The sequence below is a fragment of the Jaculus jaculus genome, chromosome 1 (genome assembly GCF_020740685.1).
Source record: "Jaculus jaculus isolate mJacJac1 chromosome 1, mJacJac1.mat.Y.cur, whole genome shotgun sequence".
NCBI classification, from domain to species: Eukaryota; Metazoa; Chordata; class Mammalia; order Rodentia; family Dipodidae; genus Jaculus; species Jaculus jaculus.
The window spans coordinates 120,474,852-120,498,487 of record NC_059102.1 but is presented as its reverse complement, the minus strand read 5'-3'; the positions used below and the strand labels follow the sequence as shown (position 1 = coordinate 120,498,487).

The window sequence follows — 23,636 nt, the reverse complement described above, 5'->3', positions numbered from 1 at the left end:
CCCCTGGGACACACGTCCAGGGTCCGGAGCGCCGGAAACACGTGTGTGCTCACCTACGTGCGCACACGTGAGCGCACCTACAGCAGCGGCGGCCGCCGCGGGGGGCGCCGGGGCCGGCAGGGGGCAGCACAGGCCCGGCTGGCGAGGCCCGGCGCAGCCCCGAGGGAGGAGGGCGTGCTGCAGTGCCGGCGGCGGCGGGCGGCCGGAGGTGCAGCCTCCCAGGTGGGAGGCGGGGGGCCGGCCGCGGGCGCCGGCGAGAGGAGAGGGCGCTGGGCGGCCGCGGCGGCCGGGGTGGGGAGGACCTCCTGGGCCCGGGAGCGAGCGCGCCGGGAGCACGCCGAGCACAGCGTTCGGCTCCGGCTGGCCCTCGGCCGGCGCGCGGCGCGGGAGCCCGCCCGCAGCTGCCGGCCGCACGCAGTCCGCCCCCCAACCCCCCGGCCCCCCACCCCACGCAGCCCGGAGCCGGAGCCGGCCCGTGGGCAGCGGCGCGCAGCAGGCCGCCCACCCCGGGGAGCGCGGGCGCGCGGCGGCGACCGCTGCAGCGCAGGGACTCCGGTGGGTCCCCGAGCGCGCGGGCTACCCCGGCGCTCCCGCCCGCCCGCGGCCACTCGCGGCCAGCCCAGCCCAGCCGGCCCTGGCCGGGTCCACGCACCCCGCGGGCGGCCGGGAGCGCGGCCTTGGCCTCGGCTTGGGCGGGAACGAGCTCCGGGCCGCAGCCCGCGGGAGGCGGCGGGTACTGACGGCGTGTCGGGGCGCTCCCGGGCGGCGGCGCGGCGGCGCAGGGGGCGGAGGCAGGGGGCGCCCCCAGCCAGGATGCTGCGGTTCCTGCGCCGGACCTTTGGCCGCCGCTCCATGCAGCGCTACGCTCGGGGCGCGGCGGGGCGCGGGGCCGCCGGGCTGGGGGACGAGCGCGACGGGGGACTTCGGGGGGGCCCGGCCGCCGCCGCCGCCTCTTCGGTGCTGCCCGCTGCTCCCGGGGGCAGCGTGTTCCCGGCTGGCGGCGGGCCCCTACTCACCGGAGGAGCTGCCGTGCACATCTCCGCAGCCGGCGCGGCCAAGGCCACCCTCTACTGCCGCGTCTTCCTGCTCGACGGAACCGAAGTGAGCGTGGACCTGCCGGTGAGTGGCGGGGCGCGTCCCGGGCATCGGCACTGGGCGCCCCTCGAGGCGTCATACCCCTGCCCCGTTGCTTACCTCTGTCTGGGACGCTCCCCTTGCACCTTTGTGGGGGGATTCCCCTCCCCCATAGCCTGCCAGCCCTCCTCTGCCTTGTGACCCCTGTGTGGATCCCCTGCTGGACCTTCTCCAGGGCCCTGTCTTGGGCGCCCACTAGTCTTTTGGATCCCCACCCCCAGCGCAAACGGTCCCCAAGTCTCGCGTCCCCTCCCCTTGGCTCAGGTGGCCGGTGGTGTTGGCCTTCTGCTTCTCGGGTTCCATTGGGGGCCTTTCTGAGGTTGGATTATTGAGTAGAAATTTTCAAAGCAGTGCATGGCAGTCCGGGTGGGGGGCGTGGAAGAGTGGAGGGGTGTCTGGCACTTGGCATTAGGCCTTGATGAGACTCTGAACAGAAGCCCTGCCTGCTGCCCAGCAGTTGCCCCAAGTTTGAGAGAGGGTTGGAGGACACTTTCCCTTCTCTGCTGATCCTCCCTGGATTGCCCCCCACTCTCATCCTAAAGAGCCCGTCTTTTGCCCAGTCTCTCGGCAGGTGGAGCGATTTGGGAATCCACTCTCAGCCTAGGTCTGCTTTGCTCCTGAAGAGACCTTGGTGCTCTGGAAATTGGCCCGGGGTGCTCTTAGGCCTGGCTCGCTGGACTCACCCCCACGCCCTCAGGCAGTATGCGTGGGGCCAGCCACCTACAGGTGGTTGCACCTAGGCCCAGCTCCAGCGGAAAGCCAGGCCAGCACTGCTGTCCCTAGTTGGGCATCTGGCCACCAAACAGCCTTTGTAGCTGAAGGGGCCAGTCAGATCCAATCAAGCCCGTGTATTAACTGAGTGCCCACTGTACACCCGGCAGCGCGGCAGACAGTGCCTTGGGGACTCCTTGGGATATGACTGAGGACACCACAGTAATTGAGCCTGAGATGAGTTACAGATCGGCCGCAGGGCTTGCAAAGAAAGCAGGAATCCTTTAGACTTGAGGAGGGAAATAGTACTTGTAAGGCTATCAGATGGGAAAAGCAGACCCTGTGTGGCTTGCGCTCTAATGCTTCCTCCTGTAGGTTTAATTTAAAGAGTTTCGGTTTATAGCAGTTTCATTTTTTGTGGTTCTGTGTGCTCTCCATAGGGGAGAACGGTTTGTTATGAAAACACCCTTTCAGGCCTTTTCATAGAAAAGGTGCCAGCACTCCCGTGTGGAGAGCTGTTGTCTTTTTAAAAGCATTAATGTCACTGTTCCCCAGGAATGAGCTTTGATGCAGCAGGCAGAGGAGGCCTGAGAGCTGGAGGAGAGGAGAGGTGAGCAGGCTGTCTGCCTCTGAGTGGGCAGCTTGGCTTCCAGAGAGGATGTGGGAGAGAGGATGTGGCGTAGTTCGCATCTGGCAAAGGAATGCTATGCTTGGGAACTTTGACAGTGCTCCTTGCCGGTGGTTTTCTCCTCTGCTCCCCAGAGATAATTCGTTTATGAAATGTACTGCTACTGTCAGGTTTACGACAGGCTTAAGTGGTGTTTCTGAGACGAAAATGCAAACGGAGTAAGGTGCATGGGTGGTAAAGAGACCCAAACAGCTACACAAATGAACAGGTTGGAATGATATCTTATTGCAGCTGGTGGAGCCCTGGCTGTCGCTGGGGAAGGGAACACTGGCTTCCTAAAAGGTTTCTCCCCTTTATAAAAGGATACAAAGAGCTCTTCCATCTCAGGGTTGTTTTTTTTAATGGTAGATTTCTTGATGGTTTTGAGATATAATTTAGTAAACCCCAAATTTTATTTATACACACAGATATGTCTGTGCACTATAGCTAAAAGCAAATGGGGAAAAAAAAATGCTGGCTTTTGCCATGTGCGCTCTCAGGAAGGAAAGATAAATTACCCATAAGCACGGCTCATTGATTTAAAGATTTATTAGTTATTAGAACCACATCGCTCAGTCTCCTACACTAATCTTCCCAGATCTTAGTGTTAGTTCCTCTAATTAATTTTCCCACTTTTGAGGTTTAGTGCCAAGCGGCCAGGTCCCGGAAGGATTTGTATTCTGTAGCATTTGCTCTGTTCCTCAGACCCACTTCACACGACTCTGTTTTGATGCTGTCCTTTTGATGACTCTGCTTGTCCCTGCGTTCTTCTGTACTTGTGGATTTTTACTATTTTCTGGGCTCTGGCCTAGTTTGGTTGCTTGTCACATAGATAGGATTTACCTTTGACCTTGATACCCCTAAGCTTCCTCTCTGCCATGGGTCACTTCCGTAGAGACCCACAGACTAGGCCAGGCTAACTGTGGCTCCTTTGTAATTAGAACCCTCTGGTGGCCTCAGCCTCAGAATTCCTTTGCTCAACATACAAAAGTGGTAATGTGTTGTCATAAACATTTTATTAGCTCTAGTCAGGAGAGACACTTGTGTTCTGAAATGGCCTCAAACACAGTAACACCCTCAGTGTGACTGTGCTGTGGCACCTTGGTGCATTTTAGTCATCATTTATTGGGTGTCTTGAAGGTGCTAAACTCTGCCGTGGACACAAAGGTAAATGAAATATGGCCTGGAGGTTCTTGGGAGACAAAGTTGGAAGTTTTTTGTTTTTTCTTTAATTCTGTGTGATGCTAATATGAGAGGCACACCCAGATGGGTTGCTCCACAGGGGTGAGATGGGGGAATTAGGAGGATATGTGTGTGTGTGTGTGTGTGTGTGTGTGTGTGTAAGTAACATGGATGCTGGGACTAGAACTCAAGTCCTCGTGCTTGTATGGCAAGCATCTTAGCTCCTGAGCTGTCCCGACCCTCTGAGAACCTTCAGAGGGGCCTTTTATCTCATCCAAAATGAAATTTTAAGAGCATCTTTTGATACCACATTCTAGTAAATGAGCAATGGTTAGCCTCCCTGATATAGCTCACTTTTGTTTTTATAATGTCCATTGGTACATTTTTTCAAATTTTTTACAAAATCTTACTCCCTTTTTTCTTTGTGTGTGTAGTGTATGCTATATAATGTGTGTGTGTATGTGCTATCTGCACATGTGTATGCAGATGTGTGTGCCTGTGAGCACCTGCAGAGGCCAGAGGAGAACATTGAGTGTCCTTCCTCTTGTCGCTCGCGCACGTATTTCCATGAGAGGAGGGTCTTTCTCTGAGAACCAGATGTAGTCTTCATGAGCCCCAGTGATTCTCTGGTCTCTGCTCCCCACAGAACTGGGGTTACAGATGTGTGTGGCCATGCCTAGCTGTTTATGTGGGTCCTAGGGAATCAGGATGTCTCAGGTCCTCAGGATTGTGGCAAGCGCTTACCTGTTGAGCCATCTTTCCCAGCCCTTCTTGCAGTTTTTGATGCTTGAAGTGATAGAATCTTCAATCCACTGGCCCTTGGCAAAGCCTTGGGCCAGTTGGTCATACATAATCGAGGAAGAAGCCACTGTCATCCTTCTCTCCAGTGGGCCTTTCCAGCAGCCTTGGAGCCGGCTCGTCTGGTGGTAGGTTGGATCTGCTAGCCATCTTGAGTGTTCTCAGTCTTTGCTGTGGATAGCCCATGGCTTCTCAATCTTTGAGAAAACAAGAATGCAAGGGTCTTTTAACCCCACCCTCCGGGCCATGCAGTCCACAGTGGGCTTGCTGTACAAACTCTGCTCCCAGGTATCACTCGGTGCTCCAGGGACCACTGCTCTTCAGAAAACCTGGCCTCCCATGGAGAGCACCTCTGCTGTCGGAGTCCAGCCCTCCGGTGTGGTCCTGTCTGAGCAGGGCAGGCTGGAGGAGCCTGGAGCCTGGCTGTCCTTTCCTTCTATGAACGCGGCTGCGGATCCCGCTGATGAGCTTGGCAGCAGCAGCCACTGTTGCCTCGTATTAGTTCTCTGTTGACTAAATCCCTGGCATCCCCTTGTGCCTGGGCAGCCTCTGCTTAGCCTCCTCCCCTACCCTTGACTGTGTGTACGTGCCATCTTCTAGCAGCAGCTCATGCACAGAGCTGTTAGGGTGTGTGACTGCCAGTTAGCACTCCCACCACGCTTTGCAGGGGTCAGCTGGTTGGCCAATGTAGCAGTTGGTGTAGTTGCTCTCACTGTATCTGGAACTCAGCATTGACTCATGGGTACTGTGCAAACATGGAGAATTCCAGTGTTATCTTACAGCCTGACTGTGTTTGCCCCGGGCAACTTTAGCTCTCTTAGAATTTATTTCCCTGTCTTTAAAATGGGTGGGTATGGTCTGGAGACATGGCTCTGTGGTTAAATGCACTTGCTTGTAAAACCTGACAGCCAGAGTTCAAATCACCGGTACCCAACGTGGAGCCAGATGCACAAAGCAGGCATGCATCTGGCGTTCATTTGTAGTGGCAAGAGGCCCTGGTGTGCCCATTCTCTCACTCTTCCAACCCCCTCTTTCTGCTTGCAAATAATAAAACATTTTAAAAATAAAACGAGTGGATGAAATAAATATAAAATGCCTTAGTAAACAGCACGATGCTGAAGGGTTGCTAGGAAATTGTAATTTGAAATTTGTGTGCGTGCGCGCGCGTAGGTGTGTGTGTAGGTGTGTAGGAATGCATATGGAAGTCAGAGGAAAACCTCGGGAGCCATTCCTTGTTGTCCACCTTGTTTGGACAGGGTCTTTCTTGTTTTGCCTTTGCCAGTGCCAGAGTGACTGGCCCTTGGGCTTGAGTACTCTCTTGACTCTCCCTCCCATGTCTGGCACCCTGGGATTCTAGACACACACACTACTTGTATCCATTTTAGATCCAAACTCTAGGTGTTAGGCTTGTGCAAGCAAGCACTTTTGAACACTGAGCTATCTCCCTAGGCCAGACATTACATTTTTTTTAAAAAAATTTTTATTTATTATTTATAAGCAGGAAGAGACAGACAGAGAGAATGGACACATCAGGGCCTCCAGCCCCTACAAATGATCTTCAGATGCATGCACCACTTTGTGCATCTGGTTTTATGTGGGTACTAGGGAATCGAACCCCGGGTGGTTAGACTTTGTAGGTAAGTACCTTAACCACGGAGCCATTTCTCCAGCCCCAGAAACTTTAACTTTATAAACTTGTCTTTCCTTTTCTTTGTAATATATAATAAATAAACTTCTCATTCCTTTTCTTTGTAAAGGATTTGAAGAAAATGTAGTAATGGACATTATTTTTTTTTTAAAGTAGCTGGGCATGGTGGCACATGCCTTTAATCTCAGCACTTGGGAGGCAGAGGTAGGAGGATTGCCATGAGTTCAAGGCCACCCTGAGACTCCATAGTGAATTCCAGGTCAGCCTGGGCTAGATTGAAACCCTATTTCGAAAAACCAAAAAAAAAAAAAAAAGTGACAGTACTAGGGAGGCTAACCATTGTTCATTTAGTAGGATGTGGTATAAAAGATGCTTAAAAAAAAAAAAATGTTTCACTTTGGATGAGAAAAGAGGCCCCTCTGAAGGTTCCCAGAGAGTTGGATTCTCAGGGATGGAAACCTCTGGCCCAACATACCCACTGTGTATATGGGAAACTGAAGTCTTGGAGTATAAAGTGACTTCCTTTTAGTCTCTTAGTTTGACAGTTGGAATAAGCCACTCTGGGAAGGTGTAGAGAAGAGGACCATTAACAGGATGCTAGAATTAGTATCACTCATTCTGACATGGTAGTTACAAGTAGGATTGATTTTCTAAATCAGTGTGAAACTCTTAGCAAAATGATTTTCTAACTTTAGTGTACGTGGCATTCATCTTGGAGCCCCCACCCTACCTGAGGTAGGGTCTCACTCTAGCCCAGGCTGACCTGGAACTCACTCTGTAGTCCCAGGCTGGCCTAGAGATTTATTTTTTATTAACAACTTCCATGATTATAAAAAATATCCCATGATAATATACTCCCTCCCCCCACTTTCTTTCTTTTTTTTTTTTCTTTTTTCCAAGATGAGGCTTTAGGATTGGGAGATAGCTCAGTCAGTAAAGTGTTTGCCTTCCGGGCTGGAGAGATGGCTTAGCGGTTAAGCGCTTGCCTGTGAAGCCTAAGAACCCCGGTTTGAGGCTCGGTTCCCCAGGTCCCACGTTAGCCAGATGCACAAGGGGGCGCACGCGTCTGGAGTTCGTTTGCAGAGGCTGGAAGCCCTGGCGCGCCCATTCTCTCTCTCTCCCTCTATCTGTCTTTCTCTCTGTGTCTGTTGCTCTCAAATAAAATAAATAAATAAAAATTAAAAAAAAAAAAAGTGTTTGCCTTCCAAGCATGAGGTCCTGAGATTGGTTGCTGAGGCTCATAAAAGCCATATATTTGTAATCTTAGTGTTGGAGAGGCAGAGATAAGTAGATCCCTGGAGCTCACTGGCCCCCATCTAGCCTATTTGGTGAGCTCCAGGCAAGTGAGACCCTACCTCAAAAAATGAGGTGGACATTATACCTGAGGATGACATTATGAGGTGTCCCCTAGCCTCCACATGTATGTATACATACACATGCATACGTACACACACACAGATGAGTTTTCACTATGTTGTTCAGGATAATCTGGAACTCCCAGGTGTAGAAATTTTCCTGCGTCCGCCTTCCCTGTGCTAGGACTGTAGGCATCTGTCAGGGAGTCCTGCCCATGTGAAGGCCCCTAGCCCAGTCTCACCCCTAGAATTAAAATTCACAGAGCCTGCGCCAAGAGTTCGTGGCTTAGTTCAGGAAGCTAGGCTTTTCACAGGCTCTCCACTGTAGAGGATTCTAAAACAGGTTGGGATGAGGGTCCTCGCATACCCTCAGAAACACCCTGGCCCTTGAACAGTGACGATCAAGGACGGGTGCCCTGTGCCTAAAAGCCTGCTGTGGGTAGTGTGTGTAGCAGGTGTTGTCAGTCTTTTACCTGGGAGTTGAGCTGTGTTTGAAGGAACCTGTATCTGTCACAGTGGAGTGGAGGCTGGGCCAGCTGTGCTGTGGCAGTAGTCCAGTTCAGGAGAGGAGTGGTTGAGGCCTTGGCTCAGAGGGTACAGATGGCCAGGGCAGCTCCCAGTGGAGTCAGGTATGTTTTTAGGAGAATAGCAAGATGAAGGCAGAGTGACTGTAGAGCATGGAGGCTCGTCGTGTCCTCACCCTCCTTTGTTAGAAGTGAGAAACCATGTGGGACCTTCCCAAAGCTCTGGCTGCCTCCGGTAACTTACCCTGCCTGCCTCATGTCACCTCAGGCCTCTGGGTGGTTTTCTCTTCTATCTGCAATGTAAGTATGGGCTAAGGATAGCCTTGAAGTGCTTGCCTTATTCCCCTGTTTTTCCGTGAATGAGTCTGGGAACCTTGCATAGGCATGCACAATGGAACATGAGTTTGTGTTGTTTTCATAACAACAAAACATGAAAACATTCTTCCTTCTATAAGGTGAGCCGTTCTGGGGATGGAGGTGAGAGAGATGGGTGGTATTCCCCCTTCCCTGGTGGGTTTTGATAAAGACTAGATACCTAACCCTGGTGCCACTCTAGTCAGTGTGAGCATGGGAGAGGTCTGGTCCGGGGAGAACTCCCCAGTGTCTCCAGGGCCAGTAATATGACCCTACAGAAGTACAGGCCTCTGAGCAAATATTAACCTGCTAAGCACTTCCACGTGCATAATCTCACTGAATTCTGTCCTTGGATTTGAAATAGCAGGAGGCTGGTGGGGGTGGGCCCTGCCCTTAAAATATGTAGAGACTTAAAGACTTTTAGCCCTCATAACTACAGAGATCTTTCTCTTCGTACAATTTGCATCCTTTCCACTGCTGAACCCCTTTTGTCAGCTATCTGCCGATGGGATGGATGTCCCCTCCTGCCTCTCTGCTGCGCCTAGAGTAGGGCCTTTTCCGGCAGGGATCTGCATTCCCTGTCCACCACGTGTCCAGGCTGCCGCACACTGCCAGCATTGCCTGCTGATTCATGAGCATGTTTTATTCAGGTTGGTGTGTGTGTCCCGCCCCCGCTTTCATCGCTTGTTTAGAACAGGTTTGCAGCAGAAGGATTAGAAAGTACAGGGAGGCAGGGGACATTAAAACAGCATCTCAGATTTCATCAGAGGTTGTAACCACTGGCAAATTATGGCGCCATCCCCATCTACATTTTAAAAGCCTTTGTGTTTATATGTAAACAGGTATTTTACATGATGAACTAACATGGACCTATGGGAGCCTCTCTCCTCACCAGCCCAGTTGGATAGGAAGGTCTGTACACCCTGAGTCCGTGCGGTCCTTCACCCGCTTCTTACGTACGCTCCCCGGGAGCCCTGCAGTGCTGCTGGTCTTCTGAGCTGACCTCCCGGGTGAGAAGCAAGCTCACCCTCTTTCTCCCACTCACCTCCTCCTACCAGCCTGTGGGTTAGAGGTCTCGTTGATGTGGCCTCTGAGTTCCTTGCATCTGGGAGCATCAGCTGGGGGAGGTCTCAGCCCTTGTCCATCCAGGGGTGCCAGTGATGGCTCCTAATCAGAGCTGGCTACCAGTCTGCTTAAGTGCCCCCTTTACTCCATTCTCCCTGATCTCATGTTTTCTGCAACCTCAAGCACAGTCTGCCCAGAAGAGATGCTGGTCTGAGAACTGTCAGGTGGGCTGGGCATGGGACAGGCCGGTGTGGTCTGAGCCTGTCGCAGAGGTCCACATGTAAATGGATGCCTGTGAGCCTCACGGGGGTGGGGGGTGGGGGTGTGGAGGGGATTTCTGCCTTGGTAGACCACTTGGGAGTTCCAGAGCCTGTGTTGGCATCTTTGGTCAGTCTGTGGTTGAATGCAGTTGCTTGAGGGTGCATTGTGTCTTGATGGTCATCTCTAGTCCTGGCTGCTGCACTTGATTTTAATGTCCATTTCAAAGTCCTTCCAAAATGTGTTTGCTTATACAAGGTAAATGTTCAGTAGTTAACAAAGGTCCACGGGCTCTTCTGTTTTGTTAAGCATTGGCAGGAATGTGAGAGGCGGGAAGGGAAGGAGGGAGGGAAGGAGAGAGAGAAAGAAAGAAGATGGTTTCTTCAGCTCTCAGACTATGGCAGACACATTACCCCACATGTAGTGAAATGAGGGCAGGAGGGAGATGCTGAACTGTGGGGTGGAGTTGGAGGAGGTGTGATGCCCAGAGTGACTGGGATTTGTCTCAGAGGATGCATAGGGTAGGAGTGCGGCTGTTAGATTTTGTTGGAAAGGTATCCAGACCGCAGGTGCAAACACATGGAGGATGGGAGCCAGAAAACCTACTCATTCCCAGGGCTCCTGGGGTGGGGAGGATCGGGAACTCTGGCTGTGTCCCTGGGTCTTGCAGGAGTGAGCAGGGGTCCTTTGAAGTGCAGATAAGTGCCCTGAACTAGGGATTGAGAGGCTGACTGAATTTTGGATGCTGGGCCTGGCTCCATGCTCTGAGCAGCTGGGATTATCGTGTAGAATACTCCTGAAGACTGCCCTTATCCCTGATTTGTACAGGAGAGAGTGAGGGCTTAGCAGACGGGTTAAGAAACTCGCCGGAAACCGCCTAGCCAATAAAGTCAAGTCTAGCTTCAAGCGGAGCCGGCCTGGAAGAGGTGTTGGTCTGAGAACTCTCAGGCCCATGGGCTAGACACAGAGGGCCAAGTGAGTTCCAAGCCTGTAGGTGCGTGGGGACTCTCAAACCTTGCAGGCTGCCTGGGACTTCCAGAGCCCAGGCTTGCACCTTCATTCAGACTAGCTGAGCAGTTTCTTGAGGGTGCATTCTACTCTGATGGCCATCATCTTTCAGCATCTGGAAGCAGACCACATTGCATATGAGTGCTTAGCCATCAAACATTAAAATTAATACCAATAAAAGCATTTTTCATAGCCCCATCCTGCTGAGTAGCAACCACTTGGTTTCACTTTGTTCCTCTCGGCCTGTGTGTTTTGAGATGCATGTTTGTAAGCACGGTGGTTTTGTTTTGCTCTGTTTTTGTGGGCCTCGGGATCCAATTCAGGGCCTTGCACATGAGTGGGCAAGCATTCTGCCGCCGACCGACCTCACCCGCCTGGCCCTTTGTAGCGTGTTTTTCCTCCTGTGCAAGCCTTCTGACACACTTCTTGGCGCTTTGGCGCCTTCTCCATGCCTCTTCTGGATGTCTTGAATCTGCCCTGGTACTCTGCGTGTGGCTGTGAGTAATACCTGCCTCTGCCTTCCTGTCGTCTCTGGGGGCTGGAGGTCAATACGCAGGGTACCTGTGCCCTCCTGTACGCGCTTCCAACCTCCGAGGCTTACAAAACTTGTGTTGTTTCCCTCAAAGGCTTTTGCTTGGCAAGACAGTCATCTCCTTGCAGGGGTTCTCCAAGAGCAGACGGCCAGAGTGTGGTGGAGCCAGATCTGATTTAGGTGTCCTGCGCCGTTCGCACGCAGCCTTCCTCATTCGCGGTGTGTTCCTGGAACTCCCTGGGGAGGACAGAGTTCCATGCTACAAGTAAAGGTGCCTGGTCCTCCGGCACATACTACCTCGCCATCTCTGCAGTTTGGGTCATGTGTGCCACTTCTCAGTACTTTTTTTCTGAATCTTTTCGTCAGTCTCAGCTGGCCAAGTGTCCAGCTTTTTTCTTAACTGTGGCTGGGAATTAGAAGATTCCTCAGGGTTCTGTCCCACTGTGGGATTCTCTGGAACATGCTTGGTGCTTACTGCTGAGCCTCGGTGCCAGGGGCAGGATGGCCATCCACCCTGCTGGCCCGCCTAGCCGGGAGAGCACCTGTTGGGTCAGCAGGTGCCTGCAGTGTTGTGACACCCTGTGGCTCTGTGGGCCCTCCTCCTGAACGTTTTCTCATCTAAATATTGTCATCTGTATGGTGACCTCAGCTCAGGGTCACTTCAGGGTGTCCTGATAATGCTGGGCCTGCCTGGTTACCTGCTCAGCTGTACCTACTCCGAAATAACATAAAATTTACCATTTTAAACCATTTTTAGGCGCAAAGCTCAGTGGCCTCAAGGACATTTACATTGCTGGGTAACCATTAGCACTGCCCACCTTCCATTTGCCACTAATCCCCCAGCTCCCCTCATCCCTGGCTCCTGTATTTTGTCCCTGTGAAGTCGATTGCTCTGGGCACCTCATTAAGTGGAATGCTCCGCGCCTGTCCTGCCTGCATGGCTCAGCAGTGTTCCTCTCTGTAGCATGTGTGTGCACTGCACGGTCTCTGCCCACTCACCCGGTCAGGGAGTGCTGTGCGTTCTGGGCCGTGGTGGCTCCATGCTGCCCACTCAGCAGTAGTGATGTTGCCACTGGAGACGTGGATGGGTCTGGCCCTCACCTCCTGGTTTTACTGGGATTCCAGCATCTCTCCGGGGGCTTGCTTTGTGCTGAGTAGCCTCCAGCACTTTTAGTTTGGGAATATATGATGGCATGTATATTTCTCTCCCTGGATTTTTGTCTGAATTGCTCAGTATTGGCAAGTCCTCTATCCAGGACATTAAAAAAAATTAACAATGAAACATAAATACAGGCCCTTTTTTTTAAGCCACATTCTCACTCTGTCCCAGATTGGCCTAGAACTCACTATGTAGTCCAACTTGGGTTTCTATAGTGATCCTTCTACCCCAGCCTCCCAAGTGCTGGGATTACAAGTATGAGCTACCACACCTAGTTAGACTTTCTACAGATGGAGAGTTGAAAGGAAAGTGATACAATGCACACCCTTGTACCCACTACTAAACTTAAACGCAGACCATTTACTAGTGTGGAGAATCCCCCGCATGCCCCTTCTCAGGCACCTTCCTCAAGTCCCAACGCGTTGTTGTTGGCTTTTCATGTTTATGAGCTGCGGCCTTTCCGCGCAGCGTGTGCTTGTGAGGTTCGTCTGCCGGTGAAGTATTTGGACTGCTGTAGCTTCTGTGCCGTGTGACTGTAATGGGGTCGGTTTATGCTTTGGAGACACTTGGGATTTTTTTTTTTTCCCGCTTGGGGCTATTAGAAAAACAGTGCTTTGAGCTTTCTGGACTAGGTCTGTGGATAAGCTTCTCTTGTGGATGTGTACCTGGGAGGCAGGGAGGGTAGGCTGGACTTCTACTGTGCTGCAGAATTGCTTTCCAGCATCCCGGCAGCCTGTAAAAGCATCACTGATCTCTTCACTTAACACTTAACCCATTGTGCAGCTTTCTTTGTTTTATTTTACCAGTCTAGTGGGATTGATGGGACACACTTGTAGTCTTCAGTGTGTGTGTGTGTGTGTGTGTGTGTGTGTGTGTCAAGGGGAAATGCTGGGGATTGGACCCAGGTCCTCTTGGATGCTAGGCAGATGCTTTACCACTGAGCCAGACTCCATGGCCTTGGTCTTTACTTTTCCCCAATTGTTGGTATAATTGTGTTCTCATTTTCAAAATATTATTTGGTACGTGTTCATGTTTGTGAGTATAGGCATGTCCTGTCTCCACCTCCCTCCTCACTGTAATTCTGAGATTACAGCAGCCCTCCACTGCTTCCTGCGTCCCCTGGGTCTGGGGATCTGCATCCAGGCACCCAGCATATTCACTGAGCATCTCCCAGATCTGGTAAAGTTGTTTTTAAGTTTCTCAGGCACCTGTATTTCCCTCTGGGATGCTCTGCTGTATGATTTTTTTGTTTATTTTTATTTATTTATTTGAGAGTGATAGAGAAGAGAGAGAGAGAGAATATGGGTGTGCCAGGGCCTCCAGCCACTGCAAACAAACTCCAGATGTGTGCACCACCTTGTGCATCTGGCTTATGTGGGTCCTGGGGAACCGGGGTCCTTAGGCTTCACAGGCGAGTGCTTAACTGCTAAGTCATCTCTCCAGCCCTGCTGTATGATTTTTGCCTGTCTTTGGGTACAGCAGCACATTTCTTACTGTGTTTTCCTCTAAAAGATTGCCTTCTAGTCTCCCCCAGCCTAGGTCATCTCAGTGGATCATACAAGGATACTTGAGGCCCCCTCCCCAGGCCACGGGCTCCCTCCCCTTGTCTTTCCTCACTGGGAATGGACTGCAGCGAGTAGCTGCTGAGGGCTTGTGGTAAGAAATGGCAGGATATGTGGGCTTCTACCTTCTGCTCACTTTTTGAAAAATGCCTTTTATATTGAGGCTAGCTGGGTAGCTCAGCTGGTAAAACACTTGCTGATTAAGCATGAAGACCTGAGTTTGATCCTAGTACCCACGTAAAAAATGCTGGGCATGGTGGTGTGTGCTCGTGATCCCAGCACTGAGGAAGCAGAGCTGGTCTAGTTTATTTGGTCAGTGCCAGGCCAGTGAGAGACCCTGTCTAGAAAAGGGTGGATAGTGCATGAAGAAGGACACCTGAGGTTATCCTTTGACCTCCACATGCATGTGCACGCATGTGCACCCACACACATGAACATGTGCGCACACACACACTTTTTAAATTTTTTTTATTTTTTGAGAGCGACAGACAGAGAAAGAGGCAGATAGAGAGAAAGAGAGAGAGAGAATGGGCACACCAGGGCCTTCAGCCAGTGCAAACGAACTCCAGATGTGTGCGCCCCCTTGGGCATCTGGCTGACATGGGTGCTGGGGAATCAAGTCTCAAACCGGGGTCCTTAGGCTTCACAGGCAAGCACTTAACCACTAAGCCATCTCTCCAGCCCCACACACATGTTTTAGTGAAAATATGTAGACATATTAAAAAGTAAAGAGAGCCATCTATGCACCCTAAGTACATGTCATGAGGTCAGGCTTCAGTACTTACCAGTGTGGAACTCATTTATGCCCACCCCTGTTCCCTCTCCCAGTTACCCTAAAACAAGTTCCAAACATGGTATGTCAAATATATACATCATTATGTCTCCCTAGAAGATCAGGACCATACCTTAAGAAAAAAATCCACAATAGTGATAAAATACCTAAAAATCATACAACAATTATTTTTGGGTGTCAAATATATTTAGTCAATGTCTAGATTTTTCCTCTTGGTGTTCAGCAGGGTCTGTTTATTATGTCTGACTGATAGTATCAGGCTCTTTTCTAGAACTCCTGTTCCTACTCATTTGGATTCTTTTGTTTTTATTTTTCATTTTATTTTATTTTTTATTTTACTACTGTTTACCTACTGAAGAAGCTAAGATGCTTATTTGTATTTTCAAAAAAATATTTAATTTATTATTCATTTATTTGAGGGAGAGACACAGAGGGAGAGAGAGAGAATAGGCACACCAGAACCTTTAGAAACTCTGGATGCATGTGCCACCTTGTATATCTGGCCTTACATGGATACTGGGGAATTGAACCTGGGCCCTTTAGCTTTGCAGGCAAGCATCTTAACCACTAAGCCATCTCTCCAGTCCTTATCTATTTTTTTGCTGCTTTCTGGTTTTCTTGGTTGTGTCTTCTACATTTATTTGGTTGCCCTGAGGTGCAGTTGGTGCAGGGAGCTGGCCATACTTAGAGCAGCTGCCCCAGGACACAGAGTGACCGCACCTGCTAAGGAAAGTATCCAGGAGCTTTATAGATGCTTTGAAGAGGCCTAAGTTGGGAGCAGTAGACAACTCCAGGTCAAACAGTGTGGAAAATAACATAGAGCAGCTTTGAGGTCCAGGGGCAAGTTGGAAACCAGCCTTTCAGATAGTGGAACAACATATGCTAAAGCAAAGACTTGAAATAACATGTCCAGCACCCCTGTTCCTTGCTCGTCTCCTGCCAGCGAGCCCAGCAATTTTCCACGGATGTTACTTCTTCGAAGAGATCCAGATTCCTCTCACTGGATATGATAAAATAATGTCTTGTCTCTTTCTTCTGCATCCAACCTTGGTTTCATCATCAATTGCTTGACACTGGGTTCTTTGTCTAGCTCACCCTTGTTTGGGTTACCCTCACAGGAGGCCTGAGTGAGCCCTGTCCATCTTTCCTGGTTGAGGTTGCCAGCAATGTGTCAGGGATGGCAGGACTCACAGAACGCTCCAGAGAGAAGGAAAACAGCTGGTGGGTGGAATGACTGGGATGTGCCCCTCATGAAGCACATGGAGACCACCTTATAGATATAAGTTCTGGTTCTGGGGTGGAATTCCTTTACTAGCTGCGTGGGAGCGCTCACTGCTCTGCGCAGCCTGCTGCTGCTCAGCGGGGCAGGTAAGCAATAATGAGGGAGCAGTAAGGGCAACTTCCAGCAAGCAGCCCTTCTGGATTCTCAGTGGGACACTTGCTAAGCACTGTGGCCTCCTTGAGGATTCTCCCCTGCACCCTGCAGAGTTGTCCTGCCCCTGAAGGGGCCATGGGCTTCCTCCAGGCCCATCTGATAATCAGAAGGCCCAGGTGGGTTAGTTATTAACCTGTGGTTCATTCTCAGCTGCCCATCCCTGGCATCTCTAGACCTTTTATTACTGCTGTCGGCTGAGGCTTAAAGCCACTTGCTCTGTCAGTTGCTATCTGTATGAGGTGGCATCAGCACTGCTCTGATGGCAGCAAGGGTGGCTGGTCAGAGTCCAGGGAGGGGCCCAGAACCAGCCTGGAACTGGCCCAGATCAGGCATCCGAGCCGCCGGTAATAGATCCAGTGGGATACAGAAGAATATGGGACATGGAATATCTCCATGGGAACATGAGAGCTCCATGGTTGAAGGTGTTAGTTCAGGTCATTTTAGTATTCTAAACCTGTGGACTTATTTTGCTTTGAAAGGGGAGGGGAGAGAGCCATTGTCCCACTTTATTTTGCTGCATAGCAAAATGAACTCTAGTTTCAGCCATGTGTTTATGTGTGTGGGGTCTGGGGTACATGTCTTTAATCCCAGCCCTTAGGAAAGCTGAAGCAGGAGGATCATTGAGTTCAAGGTCAATCTGGACTATGTAGTGAATTCTAGGTAAGCCTGAGCTGTACAGCAAGACCTGTTTCAAAAATCAGCAACAACAAAAAAATCTATAGTCCTTCCTTTAAAGAGATTACAATGAAGTGCCAAACTTTTAATGTGTGTGTGTGTGTGTGTGTGTGTGTGTGTGTGTGCGCGCGTGTGTGTGTGTGTGTGTGTGTTAGCGAAAAAGAGAGAAAGCAAAAAAGAGAGAGAATGGATGCATCAGGAACTTTGTGTGTCTGGCTTTATGTGGGTACTGGGGAATTGAACCTGGACCAGCAGGCTTTGCCAGCAAGCATCTTTAGCAGCTAAGCCCTCTCTTTAGCCCATGCGCTATCTTTATAAGATAAAGGATTGCATGTGCTAGAATTCTGTAATATGTCACTTAGCTTATTCAGTCACTGGAGAGATGAATCCTTTCCTGTCCATGAATCCCAGATAGCTAGTGTATTCCATGTATCAACAAGACCTATTCTATCTCAGCAGTCCCTATAGCTTATATGAGTCATGGTGCAGGGATAGGATTTGCTCAGAACCAGAACCTCACTCCTCAGGAATTCATATAGGGCAGGACATGGGATTGTTCTTTTGTCCTTACTAAAAAGAGGGAATATCCTTGTCTTGACCACCCAGTTGAGTCTGCCATATGCTTGTCCTTCTCCTGATTTCACTGCAAGGACACAGAGCTTAGTGGTGGGACTCTTCCCTTCTGGGGTCCCAGGCTTCTAAGGATCTGGGTTCTCGAACCTGCTCTGTAGAGTGTGCCAGTCATCCCTTGGCTTTTCTGGGCCTGATTCATGGGTAGTTTACTGTGTTCTAGAATCTCCTGTGGAGCTTCTCAAAGTCCACCTTCTGGGACACACCCCAGACTGCTGGTAACCCCCAGCATTTCCGGGTATGGGAGGCAGGTCATAGTCATCAGAATGTTTCACGACTCTTGGGCGATTCTTGGCATTCTCAGGTCCAGGTCCCTCACGGTTGGTGTTGAATCAGGCCTTGGTGTTTCATGGTTTTATTAAGTCCTCACAGCACCTCTCTGAGAGAGTTGTAGAGGCTCTCATTTTATAGGGTGCTCAGCAATAAGATTTTGGCCCCAAATCCCATGGCTAGTAACCAGCAGAGCCAGACTTGAAGCCATATTCAGTCTCTGAAGTCCACAGCTCCTCAGGCTCCGCGGTTCTTCCCTGTGACGGTGACCCGTGTCACCTGTGCTCTAAGACCAGGTTCTGCTGGCTGTGCTGTGTGCCTTTGTTTCACTGTTGTCTCCCTTTCCTTCCCTCTCCTTTACTTTCCTTGTCTTTTCCTCCCTTTCCTTCTTCCCTTCCCTCTTCTCTCCTCTCCCCTTTTCTTTCATCTCATCTTTAGACAGGCTTTTGCTATGTAACCTAGGCTAGCTGGGAACTCACCGTGATTCCCAAGCTGGCCTCAAACACATGGCGATCCTGTTGTCTCATCCTCCTGAGTACTGGGATGACAGGTGTGCGCCTACATGCCCAGCAAGGCTTACCTTATTTTGGCTATCATTTCAGGGTCTGGCCATCTACTACGGTGTTTATAGAACTTGTTCTCACCATCTCTCCTGCCCTCCCTCTCTTGCCTGGAAACTTGCTGGCCACTTTGGCCTCCAGGGTTCCTAACATTTTCATGTTATAGTAGTTCTTTATGTAATAATTCAAATGACACATAGCATTGCTGGATTTTTAAAATTATTTTTGCAAATGATTTCTTATTGTAGTAAAATAGGTATGACATAAAATTTACCATGAATGACTTATTATATTCAAGTATTGTGTACCTTGTACCCATTAAGCAATCACTCCCCAGTGTTCTGCTCTAGGCAACCCAATCTTAATGTCTTCCTTTGTGGATCTGCTGACGCCAGATACTTAAGTAGATTCATACAACACATGGCTTTGTTTATCTGGCTTCTTTTACTCAGCACAATGCCTTCAAGGTGCATTGAGCATTTACCTTGTTCAAAGCCTTTTGTGTATGTGTGTGTGTGGCATAGCTTACTTCTCATAGCCCTGTAGAATAGACAGACCATTCTTCCAGCGTCTTTATACAGATGGCATCTGTGTAAAGGCTGAGCAGTACTGGAGCTCACACAGCTCATAACTACTCAGCCCCTGAGCTGTCCTGCTGCCACCTGCTCGTGACCTCCACCTTTCGAACCTATGCCAGCCTTCGTGCTGTGATTTCAGGCTCTCAGGTTGAAGGGCAGAGCTGAATTGCCAAGACAAAATTAGTCTCTAGCCTAAGAAGGGCATATTGATACAGCTCTGGATGCAGAAATCACCCATGAAGTCCCTCAGGGGACTGCTGAACAGTATTACTGGCTCAAGTTTTTGCCTTAATTAGACGGGGTCAGTTTTGTTATAGGTATCTCACAAATGTTAACTGTCAAGTGTAAAACTCAACATGAATAGCATGGCAACCCACCAGGTCTTCCACGATCACTGCATGCAGAATATGAGTGGATGAGGACTCCTGAAAGTGGCGATTACCCCAAGTAAGTAAAGGGTGTCATCTGAGAGCAGGGTTTTCTCTGGACCAGGCATAGCTCTGAGCAGTTTGCATAGCCACCCCATCACTTCTTACAAGCCTTTCCAAGGTAGCCACTGCCCTGTTTTATGGATGAGGAAACAGAGGTGAAACAGCGAAGAGTCTCAGCCATTCTTGCTGCTAGAATGGGGTAGGCCTCAGAGGTCACTAGATGAAGTGGGGCAGGGGCAGAGGCATGAGGATTCCTAGGGTCTCATTGCCAGCCAGTCTAGCCTAATCAGTGAGCTCTGAGCCAATAAGAGACTTTGTCTCAAAATCAGATAGATGGTGTTTCTGAGGGAAAAAAAAAAACAAAACATCTTAAATCATCTGCCTCAGCAGTACAGGTAAGGAAAGTGAGGCAGCTCCTGTTCTTTGTTCTGTTGCCCAAAACCTAACAGCTATTGACATTTCCCAGAGAGAGAGCATAGCAGGTATTGAGTGTCTGCTGTGTACACAGAACCAAGCCATAAGCCAGGGAGATACAAAATCAAGTCAAAGATGAGTCTGTTCCCAAGTCATCAGCAGTTTAGTGAGAAGATGTGTCTTTTGCATTGGCAGAGAACACTACAGATGTTATGTGCTTTTTACCTGCTTCTTCCTCAAGGGGGAAGAGTCGGGATAAGTGTATTAGTCAACTTCTTACTGCTGGGCCAAATGCATGACAAAAATCCATTAATGGGCTGGGCGTGGTGGGGCACGCCTTTAATCCCAGCACTTGGGAGGCAGAGGTAGGAGGATTGCTGTGAGTTCGAGGCCACCCTGAGACTCTATAGTGAATGCCAGGTCAGCCTGGGCTAGAGTGAGACCCTACCTCGGAAAAAAAAAAAATCCATTAATGGGGCTGGAGAGATAGCTTAGCAGTTAAGGCGCTTGCCAGTGAAGCCAAAGGACCCATGTTTGACTCTCCAGGTCCCATGTAAGCCAGATGCACAAAATGATGCAAGCATGCAAGGTTGCACATGTACACAAGGCTGCGCATTTGTCTGGAGTTTGAGTTCAGTGGCTGGAGGCCCTGGCATGCCAGCTCTCTCTCTTTTGCTCTTGCTCATGCTTTCAAGCGCTCTCTCTCTCTCTCTCTCTCTCTCTTAAAAAAAAAAAAAAAAAGGCCAGTCTGTTGGGCTTGCCTCAAAAAAAAAAAAATTGTTAAGGGAGGAAGGGTTTATTTCAGTTTACATTTTTCAGAGATGGCATCCATCATGGCAAGAGGAAGCTGACATCACATTGTCACCAGGGAGGACGTAGAGAGATGAATGCTGTGCTCAGCTGGTTTTCTCCTATTTATGCAGTACAGGAACCCCAGCCCGCGGAACTGGACCACCCATAGTTAGGTTGGTTCTTCCCACCTCAGTCTAATCTAGACAATCCCTAGCAGGCAAGCCAAGATATTTGTTTCCATGGTGATTGGAAATCCTGTCAAATTGACAATCAGAGATTAAAGATCACCGCAAAAAAAAAAAAAAAAAATCAGGAGAAAAAAGGGCTCCACCCTCCTTTTCTGAGGGCAGTGGAAGTCAGCTGTTATCAGAGCTCTGAAATCATGGGTGCACATCGTCAGTGCAGAAGCTGAGGTCTGACACCTGGAGAGAGGCAAGACAGGCGGCCTGAGCAGTTCATGGAGAGTCACAGCTCTGAGTGCCAGTGGAGATTATTCATGTATGAAAAGTCTGTTTCATGCTTTTCAGGGGCCCACAGAAGATGGCACTGGGGAGATGATGTCCCCACATACTAATGTGAGCTTGGCTCAGATAGAAACCTTTTTTTTTTTTTTGAAGTTTTAAATTATTTATTTATTTATTTATTTATTTGAGAGCGACAGACACAGAGAGAAAGACAGATAGAGGGAGAGAGAGGGAATGGGCGCGCCAGGGCTTCCAGCCTCTGCAAACAAATTCCAGATGCGTGCGCCCCCTTATGCATCTGGCTAACGTGGGACCTGGGGAACCGAACCTCGAACCGGGGTCCTTAGGCTTCACAGGCAAGCGCTTAACCGCTAAGCCATCTCTCCAGCCCTAGAAACCTTTTTTTAACCATATTGCCCAGGCTGCCCTGAGACTCCTGGTCTCAAGTGACCCTTCCTGCCTCAAACTCTGTGCTTTGTGTGCATCTCTGTTCCCATCTCAACTGTGTTTTGAAAGCTAATTTTTTTATTCATGTACATTCTATTGTGTGAAAGTAGCCTCACAGGGAAGAGTGGCCCATGCATGATTCCATTTATATACAGTTCTGAACTGGCAGAGCTCATCTGTGGAAGAAGCAAATCAGTAACTATTCCTCTGGGTGGGAAGATGGTGCGGGTTACACAGCTGTTTCTATTTGTCAAACTGCAACGGTTCAGATCTGTGCATTTCTATATAACTCAGCACCCTTCCTGAAAAAGAAGTATAATAAAAATCCTGGAGGGCCAGGGCAGGCAAAGATGACGACTCAGAATGTCCATCACTGCTAAAGCAGAGGAGCAGGCTTTTATATACTCTGCTTGTTTTGATTTGTAATTAATTGTCCATAATGTCAAGGACTTTTTTTTTTGAGAAATAAGTGCTGTATCAGGTCAAGATGGTTAATTCCTCCTTTGTAGATACCTGCCTGCCTAACCTTGCAGAAGGTACAGGGTCTCAGAGCAACAAGGCTGATCCCAGTTCTTTGTCTATAGTCTCTGGGTTTGTTCCCAGTCTGCCTTCTTGGTGGCCATGAACTTTGGCTTTCTCCCACTGTGACCTGCCACCACCCGTATCCTTTTGCTGTCCCTTAGATCAGGAGCAGACCCTCCCTTGCCCTGACTTTGACCACTTGCTCCACCCACCATCCAGTCTCTTCTTATCTCTGACTCCTCCCTTGTCCTGTGGTTCCAGGTCTTTCTCTGCTGCTAGTAAACCCACAAAAGATGAATTCACAGGATCTCATTTCCCTTTCTTTTATATAGAATTGTAAAGTGCCACCTGTGTGCCTTTGTTCATGAGTACAAGCCCTGCTGGGTATCACAGGGTCGCCCTCCCCACACTCCTGTGAAAGACACGTGCGGGATGATTCCATGCATCTGAACTTCAAAACAGGCCCTGCAGTCCGTAGTGCTGTGGGAAGAAAGGAAGGCTCCCAGGGCCCTTAGCTGTGGGGAGGGAGGGAGAGAGGGATAGGACCTGGGAAAGGGCACTCAGGGCCCTCAGCTGTGAGGAGGAAGGGATGGAAAGTACGTGCTCAGCTGCTCCCTCCAGCAGGTTGGGATGGAACTAGGAAGGTTTTTGTTTCTGCCCGAAGGTTGGTGGAGGAGTGGTTGCCAGTGGTATACACTTTGGGAGCTTAACACACACTTGTATGTTCTGTGCATGTTCTCCATATGTCACACTGCAACTAAAAAGAAAAAAAGCCTAGAGGTCTAAGCATCAACATTTAAAAATTAACATATTTTACTTAAGTATTAGTAAATCTGGATTTTCTTCGGATAATGGAAAGTGCCCTATGAATTTCCACAGAATGGACCAGTTGGTTAGATCTGTGTAGTGCCCATGGCCCCTCCTCCACCTTCCTGTCTCTACCTTCCTGTCTCTACACCATCTAACAGAAGTTCCTTACCGTATGTGGCAAGTGTGTGCTACCTCTGTAACTCCATTACAGGGACCGCCCCTTCATTTACAGGTTTTAGGTTTCTTAGAAGGCCTTAGATTGGGGACCTGAGCATGGCTTGGTGCCAGTCTTGTATGAATACCTTTTGACATGGGCTCAGATGCCCTGGGGCTCTGTGTGTCCAGCCATTCCAGGTGAGTTAGCTCTGCCTTAAGTGGAGGACATGAACCCATAGCAGTTACTATATTTATTCCTAGGTGTTTAGTGTTTAGTAAATAATTTCCTATGTGTGCATTCTGTTTTAAAGTAACATTTCTAATAGTCTCAGTTAATTCTCATGCCTTGCTTGACATTCAGCTATCACTTAGTACAGGTGTATATGATGAAAGGAGTGTTTTTCATACTTGATGGGTGGGCAAGGCTGATTCTGATAAACTTATAGCCAAGATTCTAAGTCCCAGGCAGCTAGCATGAGCTGCAAACCATTGTCCCTGGTTGATGATCATGATGCCATCGTTAGAGACTCAGACCTAAGGGGCAGCTGTGAGCCTCGCCCCTTCCTTTTTTCCATTTGGATATACCATTCTCTGCCTTGTTCCCCGCCCCCCTTTCCTGAGCTTGGGAGTAACCCAGGGTCTTCAACTTGCTAAGCAAACAGCTCTGCCACTAAGCTACACCTCAGGCTTCTGCCTCTTGTA

At 49.6% G+C, this 23,636-nt stretch overlaps 1 protein-coding gene across 6 annotated transcripts in view; it reads left to right on the top strand.

The window, feature by feature from the left end:
- Positions 1-813: 813 nt before the first annotated feature.
- The window catches only part of Epb41l4b (erythrocyte membrane protein band 4.1 like 4B), a 170,725-nt gene continuing 147,902 nt past the window's right edge, over positions 814-23,636 (top strand). For 5 of the 6 annotated variants that reach the window (XM_045160207.1, XM_004657052.2, XM_045160198.1 and 2 more), the window contains exon 1: positions 814-1,119. In XM_045160207.1, the coding sequence (XP_045016142.1) occupies positions 814-1,119 (306 nt within the window). Of the gene's footprint in view, positions 1,120-8,923; positions 9,024-23,636 lie in introns of those variants that run through there. The other variant, XM_045160214.1, reaches the window with a different exon arrangement.